The sequence below is a fragment of the Poeciliopsis prolifica genome, unplaced genomic scaffold (assembly GCF_027474105.1).
Source record: "Poeciliopsis prolifica strain line A6 unplaced genomic scaffold, Auburn_PproV2 SCAFFOLD019, whole genome shotgun sequence".
NCBI lineage: Eukaryota > Metazoa > Chordata > Actinopteri > Cyprinodontiformes > Poeciliidae > Poeciliopsis > Poeciliopsis prolifica.
Window position 1 is genome coordinate 470232 of NW_026562394.1, and position 20332 is coordinate 490563.

At 36.2% G+C, this 20332-nt stretch overlaps 2 protein-coding genes across 5 annotated transcripts in view; both read right to left on the reverse strand.

Annotated features, from left to right (window-relative positions):
• The window catches only part of mtus2a (microtubule associated tumor suppressor candidate 2a), a 42051-nt gene extending 40895 nt beyond the window's left edge, over positions 1–1156 (reverse strand). For both annotated transcript variants that reach the window (XM_055043347.1, XM_055043346.1), the window contains exon 1: positions 977–1156. The gene's annotated coding sequence lies outside the window, so the exon portion shown is untranslated. The remainder of the gene's footprint in view (positions 1–976) is intronic.
• Positions 1157–3241: 2085 nt separating this feature from the next.
• slc7a1a (solute carrier family 7 member 1a) lies at positions 3242–20155 on the reverse strand. Of its 3 annotated transcripts, none has more exons than XM_055043350.1 (13): positions 19981–20155; positions 15406–15666; positions 15146–15328; positions 13727–13885; positions 12639–12816; positions 12280–12413; positions 10442–10664; positions 8995–9134; positions 7066–7168; positions 6068–6273; positions 5733–5884; positions 4905–5013; positions 3242–4582 (listed from the first exon to the last, which is right to left on the reverse strand). In XM_055043350.1, the coding sequence occupies exons 2-13, from the start codon at positions 15590–15592 to the stop codon at positions 4398–4400; spliced, it is 1959 nt and encodes a 652-aa protein (XP_054899325.1). In that variant the 5' UTR covers positions 15593–15666; positions 19981–20155; the 3' UTR covers positions 3242–4397. The 3 variants fall into 3 exon arrangements, with proteins under 3 accessions (XP_054899325.1, XP_054899323.1, XP_054899324.1); XM_055043348.1 differs by lacking the exon at positions 19981–20155 and adding an exon at positions 17525–17803; XM_055043349.1 differs by lacking the exons at positions 8995–9134; positions 19981–20155 and adding exons at positions 7985–8121; positions 17525–17766.
• Positions 20156–20332: the final 177 nt, after the last annotated feature.

Genomic DNA, 20332 nt, shown 5'->3' on the forward strand with positions numbered 1-20332 from the left:
TTTGTGACTTCTCTCAATGTTTTTTTTTTCATTAACACAGTCACTGCAGACATAAAGGCATTCAAGAATTGTTCTGTGACTTATGATACAATCATCAGACTTATAAGTATTATTGCGAATAAAGGTATCAGCACAAAGTCCAGCAGTATAACTGATATATTCGTGAGCGTGTCAGTGTTTTTCTATTTAATTTATGATTATGAATATTTGCTGATTTTGAGAACCAGAACACCAAAAGTCCTGAATCAGATCATCTGCAGATCAATGTATTTTGTCACATGTACAGTTCAACCCAATTTCTTTGAGCCCCCCGACTCAGTGGTTGCAAAATTATACCCAGGGCCGAATCCTTTAAAATAAAAAATTTCAACATGGAAGTCATCACACTCTATCCAGACAAATAAGGTTGGAGCAATCACAACTGTAAATTAAGAAGGTAATTAAATAATTCTGTCATCGAGTCATAACCCAAAACTACATGAATATCAGGATGTTTTTTTGATCCTACACATGAAAATGAGGTAAAAATGAATAGAATCTGTTTTCACATGAACAACTCATCAGCACTCCTGCTGAAATCCATACAAATTTAATGCAAGTGGCTATTACCTCACTGTACAGTGGGTGATAGCTCTAGACTGCAAGTCAAGCCTGTAATTTATACAAGATCATAAGCAACACACACTCACAGATATCTCACCTGCTCCATCCATCTCATCAACCTGCATGACCTCACTTTTTCCTCCAATCCCGCCTGTATTATTTAACACTCATTAAAGAGCAGTCTCTTCTCCTTCCTTTTTTAAATAAACAAAACAATGACTTTAGTATTTAGCTGTGAACGAATTGATTCGGTAGAAGAAAAACAACAACAACAACAAGAAAATACATGTGCGACACATCTTAAAACCGCAACTGGCCTCTGCAAAAAAAAAAAAAAAAACATGCTTCGGATGTTTTCAGTATCGCCACTTACTTGCAAGGTTTTCTGGTGCTGATTCACGGAGGAGGTTGGCGGAAAACACAGCAGCTGCTTTTGGAAACAAAGCCGCGTGGCTCTGCTGCTTCCTCTGCTCTCGCTCAGGTTTAGGATGACATTTACGGTGCCGGAGGAGAGAGGTATGCTGCAGACAGGAGGAAAAGAAGGAGGCGAAGGAGGGAGGGATCTGGTGGAGGAGTGGTGCTGATGCTGCAGCCCACAGCAGGTACGTTTATACGCACATGCTCTCGTTTCATTTTCTTTATTCACTTCCGCCCTCTGCTGGTTCTTTACTGAAATATCCCTCGGTGCTCTGAATGAGATGAAATACTGTGCCTTACAATGCATACAAACCCATTTATATTCATATATTTATATGTATTGCAAATTTAAATTGTATTAAAAATTTTATATTTGCATTTTTGCTGTGACACAAATTCTAAATTCAGCAGATATTAAATTCATAGCTCAGGTGGGAGAATCTGTCTTAAGATCAGCTATTTGTCCTGCACTGAACAAATCTGGTTTTATATTAAAAAGAAGGTAAAAAATAATTTTAAAAAAGTCAATGTAGTCAATGTAGTTCTTAGATCTACTAAATGTAAGAAATTTAGTAGATGTCCAAATCAAAGTTTCCCACAAGTGATGTCGAGGAATCAGTGAACACAAAGAACCAGGTGAACTAGTCAGGAAGACCAAAATTGAATGTTCTGACCTACATGTCAATTATGCACAAAATATACTAATATTTGACAAAAAATATATAAATGAAAAATCAAGTGAGAAAGTGAACCATGCACAAGATTCCTTCATTGATAGTTGGAGCTGTAGAAATATGATATTTGAAGCTGGAAAGTGTCCATGTATGTGTGAGCCATGAATTAGCCTGCTTTTCCCATCTTTACAGAAAACTGTTTTAAAATGACAGTAAGATGAAATAATAAGAAAGCTGCAATTTTGTGCATCAGTGCAGTAAACTGAACTACTGCCACACTGAAAAAAAAACAGTAAAGAAACAACCCTTCTGTAAAATAAGAAGGAAATAAGCAATAACTGCTCACTGTCACTTCACATACTCCCTTTCTTGCATGGATAATACATTTTGAAATGTTGCTGTGTTCAAATGACCTTTGAAGCAACAATTAGGTGTATCATTCCCAGTGAAAGGTTGTGCCTCCCAAGAGTAGCTGTAGTGTGGAGCATTTGTAACTGAGTAATTATGCTTATGAAAGAAAAAGGACAAATGGCAGCAACCTTTTTTATTTATATCAAGGATACAAGGTTTTATTTGCAGAGCTCTGCTTATTAGAGGAATAAAATCAGTTTAAGACAACATAGAAGCTATAGAATCCACATGTTATGCAACTGCTCTTTTTCTTAAAAAAAGAATGTTTTTATCAATAAATAACTTAATACTAGAAATATACACACCTTATGTACACAGTTTTGATTATACACATCTAATTATTGACTGCCATCTTGTTTTCAAGAAGCAGTGTCAAAAGTCTGTATTCAAGGACTGGTATCCTTCATGTTTTAGTGGGGTTTTTTTTCACTGATTCTTCACTCCTGAACCGGTTTATTAGGTCTCTGCAGAAGTTTGACATGTTGCGAAGGTAGTTTGAATCAGTTGTATTGGAGGAAAAACTCCTGTAAAACTGGACGGGCACCAGCCCTTGACGACTGAAGCTGCAAGTGGAGGGAAGGATAGTGAGTATTTTTGAATGACTGGATTTTCTCAGCTTTTTTGTGATAGTCATTGCTGTTTCATTTAATATTTTTTGTATAGTGTACTCCCGACCCCGTTAGGGAGAAGAGTGCTCAGAAAATGGATGGATGGATGTATAGTGTACTTATAAATACATTTTGAATAAGATGCACAGAAGAGACAACTCAAACAAAACATAGAAATATTTTATAGTCTTAAATCCAATTCTATAACATTGTGTGATCCAATGCATAAATTAAAACCATAACATGACCCATGCAAAGTGTATTTTTTATCTTATAAACAATAGACATGCTGCTGCTACATTGTTTTGGAATATTTTGCACCAGTTTAAATTGTTGCACTTCAATTGATTTAGCAATTGTTTCCAGTGTGAAGTAAATGCAATTTTGTTTCAGAGTTTATTTGTAACTGAATTGGCCACACTGGCAGGGAATGTGGAAGTTTATGAAGTTAATCTAAAATCTGTAATAACTGTACCTTTGCTCAGAGTTTGGTGAAACTTAAGAAAAGGTATAGAGCGAAGACTGAAATTATGTTCAAGAAATATTTATTGCAAAAAATATGTCTATACTTGAAAGGGAGTTTTTTACCCTTTCTCCCAAACACATTCAGTGACATTCAACAAGCAGTGCGATGAGAAGAAATCAGAGGACCCGTCCCTTAATATAATTAATATGAATAGGACAAAATTCAAAATGGACACTACTAACAGACTGAAGGATCAGTATTTCAAAATTAAACATTTTAAAGGTTTGGGGTAATATAATGGAAGCATGTTAAGAAATATGCTTACTCTTTTACCAAGATACAAGATCGTAGAGACTGAGGGTGTCAATTTGTGGTTAGTATAGTTTTCACATTAAAACTAGTTTTGTAAGTTATGTACATAAACAATCTTATAGAAAATGACTGACCCATCTCCTAAGCAAATTTTAGTGAAAAATTCAAATACATAATCAAAGACAATGGCTGGTCAGCTTAAAATTTATAAAAAATGCCCTTTCTACTGAAATAACATCTCAAAATATTTTTTTTTACTATGTTCCTATGAACATTTTTTAGGTAAGTAAATGATGCTGCTGACTACTTTAAATCATTGTTTTCCCCAAAGGTTACATAGCTAAAGATCCACTGACCAGTTTCAAACAAAGCACACTGTGGTAACACATTTTATAAAGTACTGAGATGGTTGTCTGTTCTTCAGATTTATGTAGACATTATGTTTTAATATATATAAAAAATCAATCTATGTTTAGAAAATATTCTGGCAGCACAACATTAACCACTCCACAATCTTACTGCTAGTAATTTAACCTACAAACACTCCAACTCAACATGTAGAGGAACTTAACATGGCTGTACCTTACCTCTCAACTTCCATTAAACATTAATGTCTCTAATGAAAGCCCTTCTTCCACAAACAGTCAGGCAGTAATGAATAGCTGAATCATGAGACCACGCAAAATACTGACTCCACTGAGTGTTTCAGTTTGATTTTCTGCAAGGCATTCATCACCACTTGACTGTAATGTGAACAGGACCTACCTGGGAGTGTGACAGTTTACATTTTTGTAGCATAGCTTTCCCCCAAAAGGAGAGATGAAGAAGTGGACTGTCAAAAACCCTTCTACAATGACAGCCTGGTGTCGGGGCAGGTGAACGTGGAGTGGTGTATTATAGTCCCTTCTAAAACCCCCTGTCGTTTTCTTCCCTGACATCCAGGCCATTATTGAGAAAAGCTTCTTTCTCTATTGACATGGCTTCCAATTCATGATCAAGATTAAAACCATTCATCTCTGTTACAAGAGATATGCGAGCGGAGGTCGCCTCAGAGCTGTGATGAATGCCATAACCGAAGTAGATGACTAAACCTGCAAAAAAGGAAAAAGACAAAATTTTGCTTGTATTATACACACTCATGATGAAAAATCTGGAAAAAGTTTAACTGGGCTGTAGATAAAGTATGTTTTGATGTAAATGACATGTGATCAAGTCTTCATAGTTTGAGTTTTGCAATCCCTCTTAGTAGATATTTTTATGAAGACAATGCTAAAGAAATGACTTTTAACAGTACCTACCTGCAATTGTGATATCACATTACATTGTGCACAGTTCCAATCAGCTTTGCAAAGAAAATAATTTTTTAATGTTCAACATAAAAATAATGTATAATAACAAAAGATGTATAAGTACCTATAGCCATCCAGATGGAAAATCTGACCCATGTTCCTCTGTCCAGTTGCATCATAAGGTAGACATTGACAAACATGCTTATGACTGGAATGAAAGGCACCAGGGGAACCTGGGAAACAGGACTGTATTAGCACACACGAACAACCTGGAAAATGTGTGCATTTATTTGAAAAAGTTAAAAACAAATACATTCCAAGAAAAATAATGTTTTGGAAATATTTTAAAATACTTATGTAACCACCCTCCCAAGGACAGCATAATATATAAAAATATATTGTCACTGCAATATCATTTTAATCAGTGTTATTATTGCCTGTTAGGATATTTTAAGTATTGCTCTGAAAGTAGTTATGAGGATGTTTAGAAGACCATGTATTTGCAAACATTTTTTGACTTACAGACATGCATGCATGAGAGGCAAGTTTTTGTGTTTTTTGAAAAGTGGCTATGGAAACAAGATCTCTACATGATGTCATTTGTTTTCCTGTTTTACCTATTTTTAATTGTATTTATAAAAAATTGACCCTTGATGAAATGAAAAAAAGATATGACATTTTACAGAAATTTCTAAGGTTGATTACAAATGCAGTATATCTCTTTAGTATAAAACTATTTCAGAAGTAAGGATTAGGCTTTAGGCCACTGAATAAATTTACTCAAATTAAATACAAGATTTTTTCACTATGTTATTTGAAACTAAAATAAACAAGGAATTTATCGTAAGCTTTTGCACATTTTTCGTCCATCATAGCCAAAAATGAGCAAGATGGAGATGAATGTTGAATTGAATTAGCATGCCATAACACTGAAAAGGTCTTCAAGCCTAACCTTGAAGGAGAGTATTGTTTTACTCTCAGGCTGCCTCCAGATTATGAAAACCACAACAAGACACACCATGAAGATCACACTCAAGGCTACCATGTTCCATGAGGCGAAGCCTCCCTGCACGGCCAATATACTGAAGGCCAGGATCAACATTCCTGCAGAAGGACGTATGAGAGAGTTTGTAAATTCAGATAGACATTATTTAATTTTAGACTTAGTAGATCTATTTAATGTACGCAAAACCAGCTGATTTTATGTCATGTTAAGACTTCTCATAAAAAGACAAACAGGCTCTTAAGACTAATTATTTTTCTGCTTTATCTTGCATGAAAACATACCTATGACAGAGGTACAAATGTTAACAGTGAAGCCTGACATTGCGGACGGCTCGGGGTTGTTTGGAAACAGAAGAGTCTGGAAACTGAATCTCTCTTCCACATCATGAAGAATACCCATACTGGGCACACTGATCCCATCACTGGAGTCTGCCTCATCATGGGTATTGGCTATCTGGTACACTGGGCTGTGGATTTCTGGCTGGTATCTGGAAAAAAAGACCTACACATTAGGACATTTCTCAATTAGTGCTTTAAATATAAACACTACATATTCACTGCTGCTGTTCCAATCATGACAATTTAAACCAAATGTAAGCAAATGTAAAGCAGCAGTGACCCTTTGTAGAAGCAATGTCAATTAAAATGGGAGCAGTAGCCAAGTTGCTTCAGTTTGTGACAGCTCAACCACAGCTGATCTGTCACAAACTGCTCAGCAAACTGCTCATGAAAAACATTTTTATCATATGTTTTTCATATGAAACATATGAAAAGTGAGTCAAATGTTCAGCGTTATAACATATTCACAGAGAACACAACACTTTAGTTAAAAATCCAATCAAAATTGAAAAAAATTAGACTGCATATTTGGATAAAACATTTCTTTTCTGAAAGTTACAAAAATAAAAGGCAGGAAATTTAAATTTAGAATTTAAAAAATAGAGTACACAGATTCGGTTCTATAATATGCAAATATTAATTAAGTAAATGTTGAAACATATTTACTCCAAATCCCACTAAGCTGGTTACTAATGTCATAAAATACCCCCAGTTTATGTGTTTTTTAATATTTAGAATAAACAATTTTGCAACTCAATCAGTATTTTTTTTTCTTGTAACACAAAGTAAAAGAATAAAAAGAGTCATGTGAAATCAAAACTCCAATTTTACATGTGTTCTGTTTTGTTCCAGTGAGACTTTTATAATCCATGAAGAGTCAACTAAGTAAATTTTTCTTTGGTTTCCACCTAGAATTTTTGAATAAAACAGTCCAAACTGACCTTAGCACCAGCACACAGGCGGCCACTAACGTATAGGCCAACAGCGTTCCTATTGACATGAGGTCCACCAGGTCCTTCAGGTCAAACAGAAACGCCATGATCGCTAAAAATGATTAAAAAAAAAAAAAAGCAACAAAGGGCTCCTGTAAGAATGGTGCAAGCTTGAAGATATATAGTTTTTAACGAGCAAAATTTAAAAAGTACTCAAATATTTTAACATTGATGGAGATCAAATTTAATAAACATTCATTATGGTATTTCTTTCATAATCTAATTCTGACTGAATAATTTCTGTGAATACATGTCTCAGAAATTATTGATATACGATCTATTATGGAAGTGTTTCAACATAATGCACAGGATAATGAGTACCGGTAAATGAACTTTTATGATCATGTTAAGATCTATTATGTTGAAGCCTTTGGTTCCATTTATTTCCAAAGAAATTTAAACCAAACAAATCTGTTTCTGCCCTGACAAAGTTGATGACGGTCATGTTAATTTAAAAAAATTATTTAGTTGATGACACCGTCATCAACATGCCATAACACCTGCCATGTCATGTTAATGACAGTGTCGTGACAGTCTTATTCACAACTTGTCAAATAAAGTGTTGCCTTTATTTGACAAGTTTTAGCCATATTTTGACAATATGGCTAAAAAATTGTTATAACTTTAGAAGAAGAGCATCATGGTGGTAATGTACTGAAATGTTGCACATTTTTTAAACTTTTAAATTCTTCCTTATTTTATTTTTTGAATTATATTTAATCCATAGATGCTATTGCCAACTGCTCTCAATAAACTTAATTATCTAAATTTGCTCTCTTTTAGATCTTTTGTTCATATTTCCCCTATAGTTCTGTTGCCGTTTTCATAACTCTGACTCTTCCTGGTTTGCATTTCCTACTCCTCTTACCAGACAAGACCCCAGCTGCAACGGTGGAGTTTATGGGGGCCTTCCTTTCGCTGACATGGGCCAAAAAGGAGAAGAGAAGGCCATCTCGTGCCATGGCAAAGATGATACGGGGTAGAGGGAACATGGAACCCAAAAGACTGGGGTAGAGTGAGGAGGAAAACATTTGATTTGGGAGATAGTTGTGGGTAGGTAGAGGGAAATATAGGGAAATAAAAAAAAAAAAATGCCAGCTTGAAAGAAAAATGCCAGGCATGTATGGATTGGAAATGTGAGGCAGAAAATGCGCAACATGGAAGCAGGGTGGAGTCAGTATTATGCAAGGGGACATGATGCTGTTTGTCCAAAGTTTTTTGGACGATGCCATGGAATCATGCAAGGCTCCACATGCTATTATTCTACATTGCAAATTGTGTTTATGTATTGAGACATGCAGCTTTGCTTAGTGGATTTGTTATTACAAGATGCAGGTTCAAAATATTACAGACAGTATGAGCTGTGATAGACTGATATTAGGACTGATAGGAGGAATAACACAGTTAGACTATAATAAGTTACACCAGTGGAAGTTATTGCTTGAAGAGCACCCAAGGCAAGCAATGCTTGCCCATAAGAAAGCCATACTTTTTAAACAAAGCTCCACAGATTGCAAAAACACGATTTTTTAAATTTCAAGGGTTGTGTATCTCAGTGTAGCATCAAGGGTCTGCAGGGGCTTATCTACCTACAAACCCACCTCCCTCCCCTCAGTCCATCTTCCACTGTCTCCATATGCATTTGTCAATTTTTTTCTATCAAGCTCCACCACTGAGCAAGCCCTTTCAAGAGAAGGAAACAGAACCCTGGCTATAAAACAGTTAACAAGACCCTTCAATGATCAGGGAGCTGATTTCTGCCAGGTGTTAACATCTCCAGATGACCATCAGGAACATTAAACCCAGCACAACTCAGTCCTTAAGCATGGAAGGAGGCTACAGGATGCAAAATTAAATACATGCATGTTAGTATCTCACCTGCCCCTGTGCCTGAGGCAAAGGTTGCAGTTAGTGGGGTTTTGGTGCGAGGGCTGATCTCAGCCATGAACTTGAAAAGCAGCCCATCATCAGCCATCGACCACAAAACACGAGGCATAGGAAACATTGCACCCAGCAGGCTGCCATGGGGGGGAGACCAGGATATATAGTATCCACACTTCACTTACATCCAAGAGAATGATATAAGACATACATGAACAGAGACAACAACTCAAACATTGAAGAAACATAGAACAGTGTAAATGTAGCAGAATAAGAAACAACGTACATACAGTACTGTCAAAAAGTTCTGAGACCTCTTAGCTTTTAATGTTGTGCTTCCAAAGTGCCAGACTGTCGTGTTATTTACCTTTGATGCCCAATATATTTGATATTTATAGATTCTGCGGTAACTGAGCATGGTACAAAAAGAAAGTTATCTTTTCTAAGAAATCAGCTATTGCTACTTTAGTCAGTCTTACAATTTGTTTTATGTGTTAGTTACATTGTTTATAGATCAGAGTTGCAAGCAATAGACAAAAAGGTGAAATAAAACAGATTTTTATCAATAAAATTATTTATTTATGAATAAAAAATAATAATAAAATAAAATTATTTACAGCAACTTCCTTGACACCACTCTAAATTATTACAAAATTGACTTACTCTTCAAAAGAGGGAGAAAAAAACTGAGGTTGCTCAAAATTTTTAACAGCACTGTAATATCTTGTGTTCTGAGTATCAATGCAGACACATGCAAGAAAATGTTAAATACACAGTCATTTAAAAAAATACCTCAAGTGAAATTATGCAACACACTTCATGGTAAGAATATAAATGATATATATAATTAACAATTGAAACTTAGCATAAGAAAAAGTGCTATTTAATAAGTCATTGTTACATAATCAGACGCTTATACAAATTATTGGTCAGTGGAGCTTTTATTTTTAGATAAGGAATCAAATTCCGTTTAAAGCTAAATATACGAACAGCACCCATATAAACACACACAAGCGTGTCTATATATGCCTGCAAATGCACGTCTGCATGTTTCTCTGTAGCCTTTATCACACGTGAGCATGAGCGTTCAAAAGACTGTATTCTTTATACAACGGCTTATCAGCACTTTTATTCTGACATGACTGGGTCTAGAAATATTTACAAGATCTGCTTTAGAGAAATTCAAGATGAGGCATCCAATAATCCAGTGAAAATTATGTTTTTTATAACAAATTGAAAATAGCAGTTGAAGGAGTTGTTTTCATATTAATGATACATTGAAAGATCCAACCTTATATTGACATGTTAATTCTCCAGCTTAGATTGTAGATATTTACTTTATGACATATCTGGAGAAAATGATCTGAAGTGCATATTTGAAAAAGACTGAAGTAAAAACATGGCACAGACATATGGAAAAGTTTATCAGGTGTGAAGTTCTTACCTGGTGGACAGAGCACAAAGAGAGCCTACAGCTACAGCATATTTGGCTCCTCCCCAACCTACATATTTAAAAGCTACAGGCAGAGGGCTGTTGCTGTCCAGAAGATAGTATGGCATCATGAGGGTGAGGGCAGCAGAAACACCAAAGTAAGCAACGAAACAAATCAGCAGCGAGGACACAATCCCAATAGGAATGGCTCTTTGGGGGTTCTTCACCTCCTCGCCTGAAGTTTGCAAAAATAATAAACACAGTTCAGTTTATCTCCAAACTCTGTGTTGGCCACTATTACTGGAAAGAAAAAAAAGCAAACAAACAAACCCAAAAATTTATATTTTGTAAAATGATACATTTATGTCACCTTCAAACATTCTGTATGCAATAAAACAGTATGTTTAGCAATAAATGACAAAATTCTCAAATTTGCAACTCAGAGTAGTTGAGCCTGAAACCCCTCCAACAGCTGTTGCGCCACTGTTGGCAAGATATTTTTGTGTTGGCAGGAGTCCAGTGCATGTGGAAAACTGTAAAACAGATGTATTTCAGACATACTGAAAGCATGTGTTTGTAAAAAATGAACAAGCAGGTTATATTCACTAAGGGATAATCATATTAAAACCTCAGTTAAAGGAAATTGGGTAAACATTTGCACAAAGACTTAGTTTAATGTTCTGGAGTGAGTCTGGATGACAAATGAGAGACTCAGAGACTGAGATATAAAGTATGTATCACTTCTGATGCATTTTGTACATCATAATGCATTTATGACACTACAAAACAACAAGCTTTCTTGGAATATGTGCAATAGACATGCTTCTAAACTTCAGCAATAATTTAGGGGTTTTCTCCATATTAGCCAAAAAACTTTGGGGAAAAAAAAGAACAAATATGTCAGAGAGCATGTAAGCTTCTATGTTCACCCCAACATAGAAGCCTTGGATCCATTACAGCAATCCACAAACATAATGCAGAAACACAAAGACCTATTCACATATGTACATTTGAGGCATTTAGAAAAAGTCTGGACAACATCTTCCTAAGCTGAATCTCTCCTTTTTGCGTCACAGCCTTTGGCATCATGCCATGTGCAAGAAGTGGACCAAATGCATTAAAAGTGCAGCTTCTCTCTCCCTGATTACTCTTATGTAATGCTAGAAACTAAAACTGTTCCAACTGCAGATTCTGTTTCATGCTCTATACCCCAACTCCAACCTATAAATGAAACCCTGTTAGAAAGTGAAATGGAAATAAGAGAAATGCTTAGATGGAAGTAGATCTATTTCAGACAATTAATTGAGAGCAAAGATATTCTGATTGGAAAGAAAGTTCTCACCAACATGTCAAAGTAGACTTTAAGGATAATATGCAAAGACTTTGATGTTATGAGTTGAAGGAAAGACTTTGTTGGGTGGCATAAAGGTATTTCTTACGTATCATTTCTCCAAGAAACACTATTTTAATTTCTCTACTTAAATCACAATCTCTAAAAGGATAATATAGCATAATGTAAACAATTTTTATGTTGGTTATGTTAGTGAAACAATGATATGGCATAACATGACCACTGACAGGTGATGTAAATGTCACTGATTTTCTGCTGCCAACATCTTGGTGCCAGATCCCATTGCACTGCTTGAGGTACAGTATCTCCTGGGCTCCAAATCTATAGGCAAGGGATCTTTTGGCAGCAAATGTGGGATTAACTCACAATTACACAGGTGAGCATATGGATAATTTGTTGATAAAATATTTACAGTACAACACTTTAAGACACATTTTAAAAAGAAAAAAATCACAAAAAGCAGAGAAAGTACTTTCAAAGTTTTCCATCTATCACTGACCTGTGGTGGCGATGCAATCAAAGCCTACAAAAGCATAGAAACATGTAGCAGCTCCTGAAAGTACTCCTGTGAAGCCAAATGGCATAAAGCCACCCTGTCCTATTCTCTCCTTGGATGGCAGGATGGCAGTCAAACTGCACAGAAAAAGCACAAAAATATACATATTTTAAAAGCTAAGATCTCTAAATCAAATCAAATCAAATCAAATTTTATTTGTACAGCACATTTCAGCACCAAGGCATTTCAAAGTGCTTTACATCATAAGCACAAAAACACAAAGTCATGCAACATAGAATAAACAATACATTGTTACTAAACAATGTTGGACACATAAAGGTAGTTTGCAGTGATATTCTTACTTTAGGCTTGAGCTATTCGTATGATTGACATGTAGGACCTCCTCTGGAACAATCTGCCAGTTCTTTAAAGTGCCTTTGACCAGCCCAGAGATCACCATGAATAATAAGACTAAAACATTGACACAGGTGAACACCTTATTCACCATCGCTGACTCCTTCACTCCAAATGCCAAAAGACCTTACAAATGAAAACAAAAAGAAAATTAAACAGAGAAACAAATTTCGAATGTGTATTATATGTATAAGCTTCAATATAAACTTAAATTTATTTAGAAATTTGTCAACCAAACAAATGACAAAAACTCAATACATGTAGCAAACTAGAAGTAGCTAAAGTCAACTTTAGCAAGTCAACTTTAGCAAGATTATTTGCTAAAATTTAATCTGAACATCTGAAACGGAAAGAAAAGGGATTAAAGTTGCTTTGAAAGTGGCATGAATATTGTTATCAAAAGGAGCTGAGCATTTTAAGAACAACTAATTTAGTGGAAGGTTTACACAAAATAATCTAGACATAATTCAGAGCATGCAGTTGTGTGGAATAAAGAGTGTGGAGGGCAGATATAATAGGAAGACTGTTAAGAGATAAAAGATAGCTCACAGTTGCTTTAATAAGCACTTGTTACAACTAAAGAATGCTGGATATCATCACTGAATGCACAACACAGCTAATCTTTAAACGAGTAGTATATAGCAGCGGAAATCCTAATCAGTGGCCACTCCCGTCAGTGAAAACAGGAAGCTGAGATACACAGGCTCCCCATAATTGGACTGATTGAAAAACATTATCTGGTTTGGTAAATCTCAAAATGATCTCAAATCTCACATCACCTCAAACTGGTTTCTGAACAAATTCAATGAGTACACTGGACTCCACGGGTGAAGGATTTGCATCTTAGATGAACAGCTGAGAAATCTTCAGCAGCAGTGTGATGTTATGTTATTATGAAACCAAAATGTCCATGTTAATCCAATGAAAATATTATGCAGCAACGTGGTTGTCCAGCCTCACACAATCAAGATCTACTTAATAACGTAGTCAGTAAGTGGTGAGACAAAAGAAGACACAGACAGAGAGATGTTCCTACCTGTAAGAGTAAATATGATGAGAACTGCAAACATGTCAGGGTATTCTGCCAGCACACCTGGTGCATTCATGGACATGTGTTCTCTGCAGAACTCCTCAATGCGTTTCCCTACCAACTCGTCAAAGGTGGCGCTCCATGCACGGGCAACACTCGAGGTACCTGGAGCACAAAATAATAATAATCAAGTAAAACCTAAACGATTCCCTGCTCCCATTTCCTTTACCAATACTCTGAACTACACCTAGTAAAAACCCATAAAGCTCACAATAATAGTAACTGGGTTGAAAGCTTTATTTCAGTTTAAACAATTGCCTGTTTAACCCCAAATTTATTCCTGCAAAATAAGTGCATGCATTTCAATCCTTGGACCTCCCTGACACATGATATTTATGAATTATTACATTTTATGTTGGTTCTGTTAGTGAAAATGTAGGTTTTATACTTGGCAACAATTGTTGCTGGGGGGAAACTGCATAGTATAAATTTCACAAATGTGGCCTGTTTGTAAGAAAATAAGAAAAATCATGACATGCATAACCTATTATAGCAAAGAATGGTTACAAGAGTGTTCAGAAATACTTTAGATGCATAAAGATTCAATGTCACTTTCTGCAGATGTCATAGTGTCAATGTTCTGAGTGACCTTTGACCTCATTTAGTCATTTATCCAAAGTCAGGTGAAAATGTTAGTGTAAACAAATTTGTATCAGGGAGAAATTCTCCTTGTTCTACCAGAGCAAGAACTACACCTTGGCTCTGTTCTAAACTAGTTTCAGGTGTGGCGTCATCTTGTAGTTTTCATTGAGTGCATAAGCCACATTTTGTGGAAAGGATCACGTTCTGAGGCGGTGAAATGGGGTAGGGTTTCAACTATGGGATGTAGAAGTCGTCGTTTTGAGGTTCTTTCAGGTCTAGAAGATTTTAAATATCTGATAGTCTTAAACTGTGTGGGAACAGCAAGGCATATAGAATAAACAGCAAAGCTATAAACAGAAAAGCTGTCTATATATTATCCTAGCGGCAATAACTGTTGTCATGCTTACGTTCGCATTATTACATTATATAAATATATAAAACAATAGAAGACACTTGGAAAAACATGTGTTCAAAATATTTTATTTATATTTATTTATTTCAATATTTTACTGACTTCCTCTTGTACAGGTTTGTAAAGAGGTCTGGTAATGTGACCTTTCACACTAGATGCATGAAATTTACATTGCATAGAGTAGATACTCTATTATTTTATTTTAAAACTTCAAGTAGCTGCCAAAAGTCAAAACAATTGTTCTAGAGCTTCCAGAAGTTAGAAAAAATGTGTAGCAACAATTGTTGCCAGTGGGATTTAATAAAATGACCTAAAATATTTTGTGACCTAACCCTAAAAAGACACTCATTGTAGAAATTATACTGATTTACCAATGATGTAAGAGAGAATGAGGTTCCATCCAGTAATGAAAGCCCAGAGTTCTCCGACTGTCACATATGAGTAAAGATAAGCAGAGCCTGTCTTCGGGACCCTTGCTCCAAACTCAGCATAGCAAAGACCTGCCAACACTGAGGCTGAGGCAGCTATCAAGAAAGACAGGACGATAGCGGGACCTAGAAAGATATGATACAATCAAAGATCTGTTCTCCAAAAGCTAAAACTTTTACATCAACAAGGCTGATTAAGTTACCTGAATTGTCTCGTGCAACAGCACCAGCAAGCACGTAAACACCAGCACCCAATGTGCTTCCCACACCCAGGGCTACCAGGTCGAAGGTGTTGAGACATCGAGACAGACGGGAGTCCTCAGAATTTGAGTTCACCACTTTCACCCTTAGCAACTGTTTTCCAAAACGCATAAGTTTCTCCAGCACCATGGTTTGCAGACTAGCCCCAGGAGGGGAGAGTACTTGAGAGGTCACAGGGGGAAAAAGTGGAGGCTGCACACACCCTAAGGGGGAAAAGAGGATAAAAGATTATGTGGAGTATATCTGAATGAATATGTGGGAAGTGTACTCTAAATCTTGCTAGTAAATGTACACTGAAGTTGTTGAAGTATTACAGATTTGACAAAAAAGTCTACAAAACTCTGTTGGAAGGACAATGTGGTTTCGTGGGAGGTTACGTAATGTAAATCCACTACGTATGGCTGTAAAGCAAAGAAATAGTAGAACAGAGGGAGGTCTTTTGGAAAATCTTGCTATTGGTTATATGTTATGTAAACACAACTCACAAAGGACATGTGAATGCTCCTTAGCATAGTGTTCAACAGACAAACCTCTGCAATACATGACCAAGTGTCACTCCTCTACATTCATAAAAGTTACCTATTAACCAAAGATTCTATTAATAATAAGATTCTATACTTGTTTTTATTAAATGGGGGAAACTTAAAAAAATAAAAATAAAAAAAATAAAAGAATGGAACACATTGTTCAATGAGAACAATCTGTCCACTTTGAACACATTGTTCAATGTGGACAATGTGAAGCAATGCAGGTTACGGTCCAACAGTCTGGTGAAATGACTGGTACGTCTCACAGTGAAAATGGAGTAGAGTGAATGACGTGCAGTGACACTGTGACACTGTGACTCATGTCAACATAATGGCACCTTGTCAGGACACTCTGACATGTTGACATAAATCCAGAAAGGTTACCGTGTTCACAATGTACCCATTCCTTATTCCTTCCTGGAAACATTCAAGCTCAATAGTTCCAAATGCTAATTTTTATCAAACTGTCATTGCCCCCCTCAGGCTGTGCTTACCCGTAACCATATTGCCCATATCAGACCCAACCAATGATTATAAAGCCATTTTAAAGGTCATTAACATTAGCACTTTCAGATGTAGATGTGTTTTGCAGATCATTGATGCTCACATGGTGTTACAGTTAATAAACTGTGCTTAAACCAGCAGGGAAACAGGCTGGATGCTCATGAGAAATGTTAGTAATTTAAAGAGAATGCAGATTCTCTACCATTAGGCAAACAAATCCCTACACAGTCTCAAAATAAGCAACAGTTGACTGGTTGATTTGGAAAAGAAACTTTTTCAGCATTGTGTAGTGTAGAAACTCTAACCCAGCAAGTTAAACTGCATAATCGAATCTTAAATGTTTACTAAATACAGCTGGTATTTAAATGTTTCTGCGGAAAGCAAAGAAAATTAAAGCATGTACTGAGACAATGTACATAGCCACATGCACAAACATAGCTACGTCAAAGTAACTTATATAAACAAAGTGACCCCATACGGACTTGAGTACACAAGTTACTCAATTGCTTAAGTTTTTGTCAATGCAAATGACAAGGCAAAAATATGATGTATTAGACAAATAATCATAACCCTTCAAAGCAATCTTTAGTGTGTGGGGCAAATAAAAATGGTGAAAGATAATCATGTAGTACAGATTATGGTAAAAATCGAAAGGAAATATTTGAACTTACCGGAAAGCAGTAACGCTTCCTTTTAAATGGAAGCTGTTAAAATGCTTCCATTTAATCTATGTGGTAGATTTTAAATTAATGGTGACAGGTGTGGAACTTGAAAGAATATTTGCTAACTTTTCTTTCAACTGCTGTCAGAAGCACAAGCTGTCAGATGGGTAGGATTCTAAAATAGAATATGGAAGAATCACATGGCTTGGTTATTCCAAGCTGCCTGAAGTTGAGCACGAGCATGCACGATCAAAAAGTTGCAGTCACACTATCAACTTTTCTACATTTGTCAGAAAAGTGTTGCAATACTTAACTCTTACACACAAACTCAAATTCCATGCCCACACACTGAACAATAAAGGGCTTACGTTTGCGGAGAACGCTCATAAATGTCACAATTTCCAAGAGCAGGAATTACTGTGACAACTACAATCTTGCTTTGTAAAGCATGGTCTCTTGTCCTACAGCATGCACACAGATGCATTCACGAAACCTACTATATGTATCAACAACTTCTTTGACAACTATAACTCAGATATCAGAAAAGTGGAAGCAATGCCCATCAGGGGGAGGGAGTAGTTGATCAGAAGAAGGGGTGTGATGCGTAGGAACCAATTAAAATTCACCCTGTATTTAGCACAGTTCCACATTGCAAAATGCTATGTCATGGCTAAAGTCATGTCCAATGCTACTTAGAAAGAGCTGCTCTGAGAGATGGAAATCCAATTAAAAAATGATTAAGGGTCTATATTTTTATGTCATTTATAAAACTGGAATCATTTTGGTAATCATAACTGGTCTAAAACAATAATTTAATATCAGTAATTAAAAAAACATCTTTATTTTACACTATGTAAATATCTGGTTTACAACTCTGGGTGCTGCTCTAGTGTTACATTTAAAGGTCAAGTCTTTCAGTCTTGCTCAAGAGATAAAATAACTGACCTAAAATGAAGGTGGCTAGGTGTGTTTTTTATTTCCCTTTCAGTTTGCCATGTTTGTGTATTCAACAATGCATGTCAGCCATTCATGCCAGAAAGACTGGGAGGACAGACACTGTCATTAGTTGCACCACCTCCATTGATAAAATCTATGAGCAAAGCAGGACCAATGACTCTCAACAAGAGTATCCTCAATGATGGGGTTTTGCCTCAGCAGTACCCATACAGTATATTCTTGAAATATCTTTGTTAAAAACATATCAGACCAGACAGCCAAGTTTTAAACATACAGAATGCTTTATAGTCAGAAGAAAAAAGAACAGACACGATTCCTTTGTCTGGATACATTAAAAACCACATTTTTGAGAAATAATCATATGTTTTTGAGAAACAAAAGCTTAACTTTTACCACTATTCACTTCACCAACAGATATAGCAGAAACAGACAGAATGGTACTGCATTCAACAAAAGGCAGTATCCACTCAGGAGACAGCGTCATGAATGTTGTGAGTTGGCATATTTTGAGATTGTATATGTACAACACAGACAAAGACGGCAGAGGACGTCTTGGTTCACTGAAAGTAAAGTTCTTCCTTTCTACCTGTTTACATTGCAGCGACTCAACAGAACAAATGCACAACATACGTCAGTGACACAGCATCCAGTTTACGCTGGTATTAACAAGCTCACACTGGACCAATGCAGCAGAGATGACATATGAAGCTCTGAGTTTCACTGAACCTGGAAAGCTTCTGCAGACTCACACTGGAGCTCCCTGCAGAAATGTGGTCTGCAACTTTGCCCACTACTGACCTACTTTGGGACCTGCTAAAGTTAGACCGAGTGAAGCTGATCTTAACTGTTGCTTTTGGTATTTGAAAGGTCAGAACTCATCCAACCATTCTGTAAAAGGATACACTTTTCTCAAATACACTATGTGGTCAATTTCTCCTGTATTCCATCAGAAAATAGCCATACAACAGTCCATTGCTGCTATCTGAGACATATACAGAGCACCAGTTTCTAGAATAAAACCAATTTATATCTGATGACTTAGACTTTATGTAAAATATCTAAGTAATTTGAGATGACAGAATACTTCTATTCCACATTGTTTATTTACATAGGACAATATAATGTTTATAGATATAGCTAGTATAAACTTATTTAGTCAGGGAGGTGAATTTTAAAGATTTGTGGAAGTTTGTGGTAGCCTAACCTGATTAAATTGAGACAAAATAAAAAATAATTGGGTCAATTTAAGTTTGTTTGTAAGTTTGGCTTATAAGCTAAACAAACGTGTGTTTCTTTATGCATTTAATCGATTGTGACAGACCAAATCCTGCTTTGCAGTGCCTACTCAAACAGACCACATGTTGCTCTCACTCTGCAGACCGCATTCAGAGCCCACCCCGTTCAGATCATCTGGGTTCAGACCTCTCCCCACACCAGCACGGATCAGTTTTAAGAAATCCAACACAGTATGAGCTCTATTTAAATCTCATAGTTCCTATAATGTAAACTCCACCGCGCCTCTACTGTACTTCCCTGTAGTCTCCAAATAATATATGTAGGCCTATTCTGTTCGTGGAAAATGCAACAGCAAGCGTGAATGCAAGCAGTTTGAGGAATTAGTACATTATGTAACTCCGTGGACGTCCCTCTCTCGTCGAACGTCAGAAAGAAAAAAAAAAAAGTTAAAATCTGAAATAAAACTAAAGACACAAGCATGTGCTTTAAGACTACTGTCAGCTCTAGCAAAAAAATAAAACAAAACAAAAAAAAAACATAATACTTTAACCTGTATGAAAACATTTTAAATCTTTAAGTTAAGCGCTTAACTTTAAAATAATCTAAAGGGAATACAAGTAGATTTATTTACACTTTAGTAGTGCCAAATCCCCGTCAGCCTGCAAGGAACAGCTCCGGCATACGCGTTTCCAGAGGTCTGTAGATTCAACAAAAAGTGCCGCGACAAGTTCTTCAAAGTTTTAAAAATCTCCGTAAAGGCGGTCAGGAACTTCGAGATGTTTAGGTCGTACTTGCTCTGTGACAGCGTGTTCAGATGGAGGAGGGGATTCATGGAGGTCCAAATACAGCTCCGCCCCTTCATTCGCATTCATATTGAGCAATTACTCAGCACAGCTTGTTGTTGTGATTTAGATCAACTCCTGCAATGTTTTTTCACAGACTTAGGAGAAATACATAAAACCATGCTTCAAAATGTTAATAGG

Excerpts from the sequence above, each read along its gene's own strand:
- slc7a1a (XM_055043348.1), bottom strand. Across the intron at positions 6,274-7,065 it reads GCCTGTGTGCTGGTGCTAAG|ATACCAGCCAGAAATCCACA; the intron begins GTCAGTTTGGAC and ends CTTTTTTTCCAG. Across the intron at positions 4,583-4,904 it reads TTCCATCTGGATGGCTATAG|GTTTAGTCATCTACTTCGGT; the intron begins GTACTTATACAT and ends CCTTTTTTGCAG.